Raw genomic sequence first — 12766 nt, forward strand, 5'->3', positions numbered from 1 at the left:
TTTACTACGATTTTCTTTAGTACTTTTATATTAGTTCAAATCGATATTTTATTTTCCTTTTTATACACTCTTTTATGTGTTTCTCTCTTTTTTGTATACCATATACATATATAGATTTTTTTTCGAAAGTTTTGTGGGCTTCGGTTGTAGAAAAACTTAAAAAGTTTCTTTAAAATATATAAACTTCTTGTCATAAAATTAAATACCTCTTTAAAGTTGTTTTAGAAAAGACCTAACTAAAAACTATGAACATAGCACATTGTAAACATTGTTTGTGTAGTGCAGCCATAAATATTGTATGGTATGTTTGTAATATAATAATAGGGGAATATTAGATTGTTAAATAAGAAAATAGGCATTACAACTACGGGGAAAATTCTAGCACATGATATATGGATCTGGGTTCTGCCGCTTCTTTCTTTTAAAATAGAATTAAACTGAGTTTGGCTTGCATATTGCCCTTTACGTTATGTAATGTTGTTTGCTTGGTTAGCTTTCGTGTTGTATATATGTAAACATATATGTGTTATATTATGGTTATCTTACGACTATATGGACTCTTATCTGCCCTTATTCATGTTGCATCTGCACTCAATATAAGCTTTAACAATTATGGTTGCCGCGCGCGGACTGAAAATTATATAGAAAAACAAAAACTACATACATCTGCATAGCTCAAACTATTTACATTGGACAGCTTTTCGAGGGTCTGAGAACGCCAGAAATGATTTGTGGGTGGTGTTTAAATTATTTGTCGGTATGTCTATGTATGGATAGTGTAGTTTTTGTTTCAATCACATGTTTGCACTCCCAACGAAAACGGTGAATAACTTAAGGAAATGTTGTTGATGTTGTGAAGATTGCCGGTGTTTCATGGTTGGAATAAAGCTCTTTCTGCCCCGATTACTTAGGCATTCTCATCGGTCACGTATATGTAGCCATGCTGCTGCAATATGCTCAAACGCTTCTCCACGGCATCGCGATCTGTTGGAAATATCAACGTTTAACATATTTACTTATTTATTAAGTTAAGTTTATTTCTAGAGACTTACATTTGTTCAGCAGCATTTTGTCCTGCGGATGATTGCACTTTTGCACCAACGAATGCAACAGAATATGAGCGGTGTTGTAACGCTCAAAGCAATTCTTGGTGTTCTTTAATAGTTCATCCAAAGCAGCCGCTTGACACTACAATTTTATAGAAAATCAGGCATTAGGTTAGGAGTATTATATTATATTATTATATATTAACAAAAGAATTATATTACTCAAATACAGTCTGTTTCATAGCTTTAGTAACGTATTCCTTACCATATCCAGAGCATAGTCGTACAGAATCTTGTCCGCCGTAATATTAAATGCATTCGCCTTCTGCAACAGACCGCTGCCATTGAGGCGCTTCGATTCGAACAGCATGCTCCGGTATTTGGCGTTCATGGTGAGCAAAGCTAAGCGAAACCAACAAACATTATAGAATATCAAGCTCTGGATGAAAATGACTTCAACTTACCATTCTTCACGTTGGACGACGGCTTCAGCTGGCCATTGCGCAGCTGCTGGGAGGCCAGATTCATGCCGGACGAGAGGAGCTGCAGTCCCCGGACGAGCAGCACCAGGCGCTCCGCCCGCTTGCAGTGCTCCGGGGCGTGCGGCGGTATCTGCTGGGCATCCGCCGCCGCAGCTGCTGCCGCCGACTGACTGCCGGCCACCATCAGCGTGGAGAGCGGGGCGCACCGCGAGTCGGCCACCTCCTGGATGCAGTCGGTGAGGGCCAGCACAAAGTTCAGCTTGGACAGCGTCTCGTTGTGCTCGCGGTCCATCAGCGTCTCCTCCGAGAGCTCTGGGGCCTGGAATGCATGATGTTCCCCACCACCGCCGGCTCCGGTGTCCAGCAGACTGTGCAGCCCACCGGTGGCCCCCAGTTCGGGCAGCGTGAAAGCTCGCGGTCCGAGCATATGGTGCTGGTTGTTGTTCTCCGATCCGCTGCCCGCCGAGCCAATCGATCCCAGGGAGCCCGGAGCCACCAGCATCGTGGGACTGCCCAGGGTGGGCAGCTTGGTGAGCGCTGCGGACGGCAGGACCGGGGAGCTGTTGCCACTGCGGCGCAACGGCGACTGCGAGTGGCCCGGCGACACCTGCCAGGTGCTCGGAGCATGCGGCGGCGGTGTCTCCGACAGCGATCCACCAGAGGCGGAACGCATCCGCGTGGGCGGCGTTCCAATGGCAAATTGCACCGCCGGCGGCGAGATCGAGTTGATGTCACTGCTCACACTGCTCTTGCGCTGATCCGGCCGCGGCTGCTTCACGCTAATGGGCTGCGACCGGGGTATCTGCTGGCCGCCCAGAGTGGCCACCGTCAGCGGTCCGGAGCCCTGTCTGGCCGGAGAGCCGGCCGCATTGCTGGCCACCTGGCGACGGGCTGGAGCCGGCACTGGCTTGGGCTCCGAAATGGGCAGACTGCTGGGCCGTGGCGGACTGGATTGATTCTGTTGCGGCTGCTGGCGCTGGCCACCGGAAGCTGGTTGCGCCTGGGCCTGGGTCAAGCCCTGGCGCTGATCCTCGGGAAGGTTCTTGGGGACCAGGACAAAGTCATCGGAGTCCTCGTGGGAGCTGCACGAGCCGCTGTTGTTCTCGCTGTCGCACAGCACACCCACGTTGGTGATGGTGGCACAAATGGCCGGATTGGCCACCACGGAAACTAAAGAAAAGTAAGAAACAAATTAAAAATAATTTAATAAATTGTTTTTTTTTTTTTTTTGTGGATCATAAATCTAAAGGGAACTTTTAGATAAATACTTTTATAAATATTAAAAGTGTTATTCATATGTTATTAGTGTCAATATATTCATTTATTTATAATAATATCTGTAAAATTTAGGAAAAAGTTAAAAGAAAAAAATTATATATATAATTTATATCATAAAATGCTTAATTTGACATAGTTTTACATTTAATTAAACCGTTTAAGGTATTTTAAAGCCATTAAAAAGCTGTTAAGTATGGCAAGGTGCTAACTTCTGTATTTTGTTTAACAATTATCACCTCTATTTAGGTTCGGTGAAGTTGTGTTAAGAGGTGTTAATACTTAAAGAAACCCTCTTTTAAGGGCTTATATACATACGTGGTAAACAAAAATACAAGTAATCACAATGTGATCAAAGACCTCCAAGGACACCTACCCGTGTTCTCCTCCTCCTGGGCCTCCTGCTCCTCGCGCTCCTTCTGCTGCTGCTCGGCCAGCTTGACCAGCTGCAGTTCCTGCTCCAGCTGCTGCTGCAAGGGGCTCTTGGCCTTGGCAGGCGGCGTTCCGCCCAGCGGTGGCATGTCAACTGCAAGAACAGCACTCTTAGAGACTCGCCGCCGCAGGTTAGCTGCTTGGCTTGGCTCACCTGGCGACGCGGCCGTCTTCTTGCCCTGAAGGAAGCGGTGCACAAAGAAGCTCTCGTACGAGATGCGGTCCTTGGCGTTGCGGCGCAACAGGCACAGCAGCAGATCCCTCAGATCCGGCGACACGCCACTTGGAATTCTTCAAAGAAATCGGGTTAATATTCTCTTCCGCTTGTGGAAATATTCAAAGACATCTTACTTTGGCGCCAGATTGGCATTTTGTTCGTAGTAGAACTTCAGTTCGTTGGGCGTTTGTGCATAGAATGGCGCCTTGCCCGTCAAACACTGGTAGACAATCGTTCCCAGCGACCAGAGATCCGCCTTGGAGTCGTACTGCAGCGACATGATCACTTCGGGAGCCTATAAGAACATACAATTTATACTTAACTTAGATTTCTTCTGGTTTTATGTATGGTTTACTTACCATATACATGGGAGATCCGCACAGAGTGGCTGCCATGGCGCCCTCATTCAGAAAACGAGCAAACCCAAAATCGGCTAAAATATAAGAAACAGGTTAAGACACATTAAGTAAAGAAAGTACTTTAGCAATAACCAGTTTATTAGAGAACATTAGTTTTTTTTAGGGTTTAAGCTTTATAAAACCAATCTTTTACTAACCAATTTTAAGGGTTATTTTCGATGGAGCTGGCAATGTCTTGCCATAATTGTGCGATAGCAAAATGTTTTGTGGCTTGAGATCACGATGCACAATTCCTTTGGTATAAAGTGCCTTCATAGCACCAGCTGCAATTAAAGGAAAACAGAATTTAGTTAAGTTCTGGGGATCTTAAAATGTATATGAATTTTTTATGATTATAAATTAAATAATTGGGTTATGAGTATTAAAGATTGATTTCCGGTTAGTTAGGTTAAGTTGGGGTTAGATATTTAGATATTCCGATCTTACCTAGTTGCACGAGGAAAAGTCTAACGGTATCCTCGCTCAGCGTCCCCTTAACACTTAGATAATCCGCCAAGTCGCCACCATTACAGTACTGTAAAGAGAAAGTCGCAAAAGAAAAAAGAGTGAGTAGAGCTAAGTGGAAAATTCAATTAAGAGAGCTTCGCCTCCAAGCCCGAGTAAAGAGTTCAAACGCACATTAATCTTCTCGGACCCCAAAGACCCCAAAAGACCTCACAGTAAAATGCGACCCATGCAAATGAATTAAGTCCAATCAGTGCGAAAATGTAAGAGTCTCGAGATTCAGTCGGTATTTCCATCTGTCTTTCGCCTTCCAGCTGCCCGTCTTTTGTCCAAACCGCAGACAATCATAGAAAACGGCAAGGTCAAAGCGAATATGATTTATGGCAATTTTCTAAATCAAAAACTGGAATTAGGGAAATATGTTTATGGATCAGCAGCCAGCTGCTTTTTCTTTTGTCGGTTATCTAACAAAAGTTCTGTTCCGGTTTATTTCGTCGCCAGTGATAATAAAGAATTAAGGGGGTAGTACCCTTGGGCACTTTTTTACTATTTATCCAAATAAATATGGAATTTTTTATCATTTTTTAAGAAAGTTTTAAAACCTAAAAAATGATTTATGCTAGTGCAATATAGCTTTAAACAATAAATTGTATAAGCAACCTTCGGCAAAATGTAAATTAAGAGAACCCCTGTCTCTCCAAAATTCCCTTATACTGGACTGAGCGCTTTGCCCAAAAGGATTTGCGATTTTTTGACCTTGAGGCCGCCAATCAAAGACATGTCTATAGTGTTCAACACGTACAAACAGCCAAAATCTACACAGCAATATGTGTGCCGAGGGTTTTTATGGATTTTTTGCTTTCCATGAGAAAATATATGGACCACTTACAATTTAATGAGCAAACAAAGCCAGCAATGGCAGCAACAACACAAACATTAGGCAATTAAACAGCCAAATTGAAATGACAAAAGATTTCACTTCACTCGCTTTTTGTGAAAACGCAAACCCCAGAAGAGAGGCGAAGAGAAAAGAACATTAAAAAAGTCATTGACATGTAAAGTGACATCAGGCAATGGCAATACATTAATATAAAAGTAAAAGTTTAAACGAAATGGGGAAACACTCCTTATGTGGAGGGTTTTTTTTTTAGTTTTAATTTTAAATAAAAGCAACACCAGACAGAATTTTAAAATTATATTTTTTTCCCGGCAACAAGTGCGCATGAGTCAGCGATTTATTGGAAAATGCACTTGCGTAATTAGGAAATAATGAGTTCACTGTTTCTTTTTTTCAAGAAATAATAATTAAGAGAGCTTTTAAAAGACAAGAGAATACGCTCTTAAGACCTCGATTGTATCTCTCGCATTTTTGAGCTCGCCGCTTCTGCGGTTTCATTCGAAGCTCATTTTCAAAACGACACTCGCACGTATCGCACGGCGTCGCGCTGCACACAGCTCTATGAAAATAACAGATTTTCCAGAAACAAAGTTATCAAAATTTGTTAGTGAAATTGCACAGCGAAATTAGCAATCAAAATAAAACTCCAAAGTGTGTTACCCAATTTACCATAAATAAAAATATAAAACAACGCGAGTCATTTGAAGTAAACGCAATGGACTAAAGGTCAACATATTTCTAGGCGATAAAAACAAAGCTTCTAATAAGTTGTTCACACAGTAATTTCAACACAAAGAAGCATGAAACGGAATTAAAACAACAGTTTAACTTAGTACTCGGTGAATAAAGGGGTTTTCATTAAAATATTCAAACAAACTTATCACTCAAATCACGTCTAATTTAATCGGAATGATTCAGCTTGGTCATTTGGTGTTTCACTTTTCCAGTAAACTATGTATGTTAATAAACTGCGAATAGACACAATCTGTTATATCAAAAGTAAAGTTCATGGTGATCGCCTTTAATTCGAATCTGACAAGTGTGGAATTAATTTTATAATTAAAAGCTGAGTTAGCAAAATATATAATTCAATACGATATACATTACAAAATTAATGGACTTATTTTTCTGTTAATCCTTTGAATTACTTTGTTTAAAAAATTTGATTAAACAAGCATTGTCCATTGTATGATGAAATGTGTTTACTAATTAAGCATGGCCTCTCTTTAATAATCAATACGATGTGATGTAATATTATTTTTATTTTATTTTTTTTAGTAAATATCTATATATAATATTTAATACAAGTCAAATACTGATTTGGTTTTTTATAAGTATTTTGTTTGTTAATTACCAACTATATAACTTTTGATTAAGGCTGTGAAATTGATTTCTGTTCTAAATTATTATTACTCTAAATTCAATTTAACGACATTGTTAATTTTTGAACATTAACGTAACTTTAATTTTACAATTAATTAATATAAATAATACAATAAACTATGTCAATCAATGTAGTGTTAAAAACAAAACGAAAACCACAATCGAGAGAGAGAGGGAGGCAGATAGAAATTAAAAACGAGAACTGATAAGATTAGCAATAACGGCTAAACATTAAACAAAACATATGAGAGATTAAAAAAGAGAGATAGAGGGGAGAGAGAGATAATGTTTTGGCATTCCACTCTCTTAGACCCAGACACACACACCTGTCTGTTCTTTTCATCGCATTTGTTGGCGAACTATTTTTTGCTCAGTTGAGAGACGACAAGCGAATGGAAAAGTTTGTGCGAGCGGAGTGAAGGTTTCACCAAAAATTATTAATACATTTTTGTCAAAAGTAAACCGGCAAATGCCAATAGAACCAACTCGTAAAAATATAATTTCAAAACGAAAACAGAAGAACAGTATAAGTGTAGTGGCAAAGCAAAGCAAATAAAAACCTCTGAAAAATTAATCGAATCTATTTTCAGCTTCAAAATATTCACATCAAATCTGGCAAATACTAAGAAAATGAAATTAAATCCCATAAATAAACACAAATATTAACAACAAACCCTGAAAACCAGTGAAAACAAAAGCTAAACAAATAACAATAAACAAACAATAAATAATAATGCACGTGTATTACAAGTTTGGATTACTCTTGATATTTTTGCTAAGCGTAAGGTAAAAATCAAAATCCAATAAATATTTACCGGTTACGATGTGTTTTAAACGAACGAATTTGAAATTCTTATTGGGCTCTGAAAAGTAATACATTTATTTATATAAAAACGAAAGAATAAAGACAAGGGGCAAAGTTTCCGTTGAGCAACATTCGTAATGATTAATTCACTCAAATCGAAATAACGACAGGTGAACCTGAATAACGGGACTTTGACCCGCTCACCACTGAGATATCAATGCCGAAGGAAATACTCACGCATGGGGTTATAAAAAAATAGCAACTTTTTTTTATTGATAGTCCACGGCAACAGCTCTTAATTGCCGCTTATTATATATAGGTTGCATGAATTTACACTCTACGTTATCGTATCACACAATCAGATAAAAATAATAACAATCCCCGGTTGCCCGATAATTTATACCGTTTATTCTTATCAAATTTGTTTGGTCATCGGTTCGAATTTCTCTACCAATATCAAACCACTCAAAAGAGCTGAAATTTACAACTGTCTTGCTTTTTCTGTTTTATTTTGGTCTTTTACAGGGAAGAAAAAATATAACATTTCCTATATTGAGATATAAAAACTTAATTTAAATTGAGTTTAAGGAATCTGTTATATTTGCCAATTAACATAGAGCATAATTAAATGTAACACAAAATAATTTATTTGATTTCAGAATTGTTTAAGTAAATCACGAATATTTCTCTAGTGCACTTAACAACTTGTTCCTATTGATTTTTAGACCTTTTAAGGCTTTTTCATCCACTTCAGTTAAATGTCAAAGTAGAGTGCTTTTGAGTGCGCCGCTTCCAATTTTAGCCATTTGGCTTCAAGTAGTCAAGGGAATTGCGTTGACTAGGTCGTCACGCTTAGTTACAGTTTAAAAATCTTTCGTAATAGACATTAACTTTAATGAGCTGAAGCTTGAAGGCATTTCGGTTACGTTCGATTTTTATATCTTTATTAGCCAGTAGGAATCTATCAATAAATGCATTTCTTATCAACACATTGCGGTACCAAACTCTTGAACAACAATAGCTTCGGTTCTATAAAGTCGTTTACCCTGTCAAAAATAGCACTTTTATGGCCTGACGAGTATCATTGAAACTTCACTCAAAAGTCACGCAATTGAAGAGAATTCCAAATGACAGTTTTAAGACACACTTGAACTACTCTATTACCCGAATCCCACCTCTTTTCATACATTTGCCAGAACCGAAGTCGTATAAAGCAGGATAACGAACGATTTAGAATCAGGCGAGCCAAGTCGCAAAAAGTAAAGAGGGGTTACAAATCACAGCAAAAAAAAACAAAACATATAAAAGTGAGAGTAAACGAAATCGCGAAAAAAACCGGTCAAGTTGTCTCTTTTGCCATGAAGTAAACGGGTTTCGGCTGTTTCTTTTTTACTAAAGTATCTACAGTACGTTTCAGCAATGTAAGACCGTTTAAAAGAATAAAGTTATTCATAAAAATTTTTTTTGTATACAAATTATAAAAAAAATCTGTTTTTGTTTCAGTATTTATAATATTAAACAACACAAAAAAATCACCTCATCGATTTTTTATAAAATTTTTTAGTAAAACTATTACATATTAGTCAATTAACTTCTCAAAATTAATTTGCATAAATGTATAAGTTATTATTTTGACCACTGCTGTATAGAAAAATGTTTTCTCACATATGTCGGTATATTCATTCATGCTCTTTCGTGGAGCAAACATAAACAAAAGCGTATAATGATAGCGGGGAAAACGAACGTTTCTGTGTATGACTATGGCGTGGCTATGGCAAAATAGGTCAAGAGCGTTTTCAGGACAAATTAGCGAGGTGTGTTCGCCTTCAAGACGTGAATGATGTAAGCACACTCTACTTAGAACCGGCAATCTAAAGCCAAATATTGACAATTTTGGGTTTTTGGTAAAACCACATTACAAATTCGTCAAGTAATTGCTTAAATTGAATTGCGAATTCAGTTGGAATATAATTGCTTAGCGTTTTTCGGCATAAATAATGAGAATTGTTTTGAAATTTAATGATTTAAAAGTATTTTAGAACTCGAGAGTTATAAGATATTGCTTGTTTACACTGGTCCCTAATAAGTATTAATTTAAACTGCAATTTTCCAGCATTAGCCACACAAATGCCGCCCCAGCGGGCAGTGAGGAGGCAAAACGATCGCCCAGTTCCAGCGAGGACTATGATTATAGTGACGATGATTACAGCGAGGTAACGACAGGCGATGAAACGCCGGAGACAGCAGAAAATAGACTGATGCCACTATCATCCTCCACATCGACCACCACCACATTTCGACCAATATTTAGTGAGTAAAATTATGTGAAAATAAGGCCAAAAGAGTAAGAGTGAATTATTTTACAGGTATACCACGACGCAGCAACCATGTCCTGGAGCCCAGTTGCCCGCGCAACTGTCTCTGCATGGAGGACTTTAAATACGTTCAGTGTGCGAACGCCCATCTAACCCATGTGCCCCTGGACATGCCCAAAACGGCGGCCATCATCGATCTGAGCCACAATGTAATTGCCGAACTGAGGCCAGAGGATTTCGCAAATCTTTCCCGAGCGGTGGACATTAATCTGAATCACAACTTAATCAGTCACATAGATAAGGAGGTGAGTTTTAAAGAAAATCCAACCATGAAAGTTTTCAACCACCCTTTTATTATTAAATGATTTCCCAATTTAAGGTCTTCCAAGGCTCGGAACGTTTGCAGCGTCTGCGGTTAACCAACAACCGACTAACCAAAATCGATCCCGACACATTTTCCGCCGCCAAAGAACTAACATTACTCGATTTGAGCAATAATTCCATAACCCAACGCCTCGATGGATCATTTTTGAACCAGCCCGATTTGGTGGAGTTCAGTTGCAGCAATTGCAGTTGGACGGAATTGCCGGAGCAGACGTTCGAGAACATGAGTGCCCTGCAAATACTTCGCTTGAGCAAGAACGATTTCAAACAGGTGAGAATCGAGCGCCAAAAGTGCGATAATAATATCGTTATCGGAGCACTATCGTTCTATCGATAGTTGGCGCAGCCCCAAAACAGCTGTGTTTGCGATGCCACATATATAGTTGTCCCGCTCACGCTTTTTCTATTCAACAGCAAATCAATACGAAAGCTTTTACGCCGCTAACAAAAATAATTAAACTAAAGCTGCCAGAGCTGGAGCAGAAGAACATCGAGGAGCTGTGTAATCTGTTGCCCTCAATTGACACCATAAGTTTCCTCCACTTCGACATCAGTTGCTATGAATTCGTGCTGGGCACCTCCTTCAACGAGAGTCTGATTCTGCCCACGGAGACGCCGATAAAGAAGATTTCCGGTCTTCCCATCGTGGCCACCACTACTCCGAAGCCAGTTACCACCACGCCTGCACCGCCCAGAACTGGTGAGATCTTTAAACAATAACCCATTACGTTATGTCTGATCTTGCTAACGTGGCGTTTTCCATCTTAATCCCACACAGCCACACGCAATCGTGGAAAAATGGACAACAGCACAGAGTTGGCCAAGGCGGCAATCCTAAGTTCAGTGACCAACAGCAGTGGGGTTAGTGTGGAATCCCCTGGGGAGTCGAAGACCAACCAGGTGGAGATCTCCCCGGAGACTATCAACACGCTGCTCATCTGTAAGTACATCTTTTGCTTAAAACTTAAATTTGAATAACTTAAACGTTGGTTTAATAATTGGTAAAATACATTAATGAACTCAAATTAATGAATTTTGTAAACAGAATACAAGTTAATGTTAAACTATATGTAATTCAATCTTAAAGTTACCTTTTATTCAAATTTATTAATTAACGAATTAAAGTTAAGGATTAAACTTTAACATAAAACAGTGATAAATGAAGTGATCGTTTGAGCTATAAAAATTTGACTTTTATATTTGTAGACCGTACTAATTTAGTTCAATCTTTCTCTCCAGGCATCATGACTTTGGCCGTGATTGGCATCGTCATCGGCCTCATTTGCCGCAAGGACATTGGCGGCATCAAAACCAAATGCTGCCGCACTAGCAAACCAGAGCCAAAGGATCAGGTCCATCCCACTGAGGAGATACCATTGAATAAGCTAGCCTAAGATCACTTCCCAAAAACAAACACCAAAACAAAGAAAGAAGAAAAGAGAATCATATTTCTCCAGTTTGGCGAACAAATTCCATATTGCCGGCATTTTTGATAGATTATAAATAGGTATACCGTCGTGAATATGTATATGGCTAATTAGTTTACTACTTTGACTCGGTTTTCAACTATCGTGACACCTAAATGTAGTTTCTATTACATTGTTTTCCCGCACAAAAGCTACCAGGAAATGAATTCCCCCAATCCGATATTAGATAATAGTTTTAAGTCGGAGTAGGTTAAGCAGCCTAGTCGCCTATCGTTCTTTTCTTTAGGGAAAACTTGGCTAATGGGATCCCACACAAACCCCTGGCACTAATCTAGGTTTAGTTTCAAAAGAAATTTCCATCGCCACAATTAAGTAAATAGATACTTTAGTTCTTAGACTTAGACTTTTGCCAAAATACAATAAAAGTAATTATTGTAAATAGACGAAAAGCAGGAATGCGTTTTAATGTAAACATTGGAATAATTTAAGATATTATTGTGGGTAAGTATAGACTGTTAAAACGTATAATTTGGTAAACGCGTTTGCGATTCCCTAAAACACAACACCTGATAGATTCGATTGTTATCCCAACCTCTTCCTATCTCATACTTATCCTCAGAAAACAAAAATAAGCCCCGAATAAACACATCGTAAAATATTGGCAAGATAAATAAACAAATCAGAAGAGCCAAGGTAGCCAGTAATGGTGGGAAAAGCGGGGTGGCATAACACGTGGCCGCAGAACCAATAAATATTCATCAACTACACAAAAACGAACTGATTATATTCCGGGGAATGGCGGACTCCTCTCCGTCTCCCCGGTGGCAAACAAATTAGAATACAGAGCAAACAAGGCAAATGGGGCCAAAGTCAGGCGAGCGACTATGTACCAACTACTACAATAAACAGCAGATGAAACGAAACACTCCCTTCCTATCGCTTTTTACCCCCATCAGCTTGATTTTGCTCCACCTATGCCGATGACATGCAATCGTGTGGCCACAACAATGTGGCGTTGGTAGGCAAACTAAAAACAAAACAAAAACGAAAGATTGGGCTTTCGATCTACGTTCGAACTATTTTGAAAACACTCTTCCTTGAACTACTATCTGTTTTGTTGAGTATTAAGGCTAGAAAAGACTTTACAAACAATGTGATGTAAATGCTTTTTAGAGAATATTAAATGTTTTAAAAAAAATTATAAATATACGTTGCATAGAATGCGTACTCATAAACGAA

The 12766-nt window shown here is 39.0% G+C and overlaps 2 protein-coding genes across 10 annotated transcripts in view; one reads left to right on the forward strand and one right to left on the reverse strand.

The window, feature by feature from the left end:
• The window catches only part of LOC128257938 (serine/threonine-protein kinase ULK2), a 21257-nt gene continuing 8491 nt past the window's right edge, over positions 1-12766 (reverse strand). The window contains exons 3-12 of one of the 2 annotated variants that reach the window (XM_052989244.1): positions 4298-4385; positions 4009-4134; positions 3812-3885; positions 3587-3747; positions 3390-3526; positions 3180-3329; positions 1511-2698; positions 1312-1448; positions 1053-1188; positions 1-984 (exon numbers count right to left, since the gene is read on the reverse strand). In XM_052989244.1, the coding sequence (XP_052845204.1) occupies positions 908-984; positions 1053-1188; positions 1312-1448; positions 1511-2698; positions 3180-3329; positions 3390-3526; positions 3587-3747; positions 3812-3885; positions 4009-4134; positions 4298-4385 (2274 nt within the window). In that variant the 3' untranslated portion in view covers positions 1-907. Of the gene's footprint in view, positions 985-1052; positions 1189-1311; positions 1449-1510; positions 2699-3179; positions 3527-3586; positions 3748-3811; positions 3886-4008; positions 4135-4297; positions 4386-12766 lie in introns of both variants that reach the window. The other variant, XM_052989243.1, reaches the window with a different exon arrangement.
• LOC128257951 (toll-like receptor 3) lies at positions 5728-11976 on the forward strand. Of its 8 annotated transcripts, none has more exons than XM_052989265.1 (8): positions 5728-6168; positions 7187-7382; positions 9515-9711; positions 9768-10021; positions 10096-10371; positions 10515-10800; positions 10879-11040; positions 11340-11976. In XM_052989265.1, exons 2-8 carry the CDS (start codon positions 7330-7332, stop codon positions 11492-11494), a joined length of 1383 nt encoding a protein of 460 aa, XP_052845225.1. In that variant the 5' UTR covers positions 5728-6168; positions 7187-7329; the 3' UTR covers positions 11495-11976. The 8 variants fall into 8 exon arrangements, with proteins under 8 accessions (XP_052845225.1, XP_052845224.1, XP_052845226.1 ...); XM_052989264.1 differs by having other exon boundaries at positions 5728-6052; XM_052989266.1 differs by having other exon boundaries at positions 5728-5939.

The sequence above is a fragment of the Drosophila gunungcola genome (assembly GCF_025200985.1).
Source record: "Drosophila gunungcola strain Sukarami chromosome 3L unlocalized genomic scaffold, Dgunungcola_SK_2 000002F, whole genome shotgun sequence".
Taxonomy (NCBI): Eukaryota; Metazoa; Arthropoda; class Insecta; order Diptera; family Drosophilidae; genus Drosophila; species Drosophila gunungcola.

Bases quoted from the DNA above. Each gene is read 5' to 3' on its own strand.
- LOC128257951 (XM_052989265.1), top strand. From the start codon at position 7,330: ATGCACGTGTATTACAAGTTTGGATTACTCTTGATATTTTTGCTAAGC. The intron at 10,022-10,095 runs GTGAGTTTTAAA...TCCCAATTTAAG, and splicing joins TCAGTCACATAGATAAGGAG to GTCTTCCAAGGCTCGGAACG. The intron at 11,041-11,339 runs GTAAGTACATCT...CTTTCTCTCCAG, and splicing joins TATCAACACGCTGCTCATCT to GCATCATGACTTTGGCCGTG.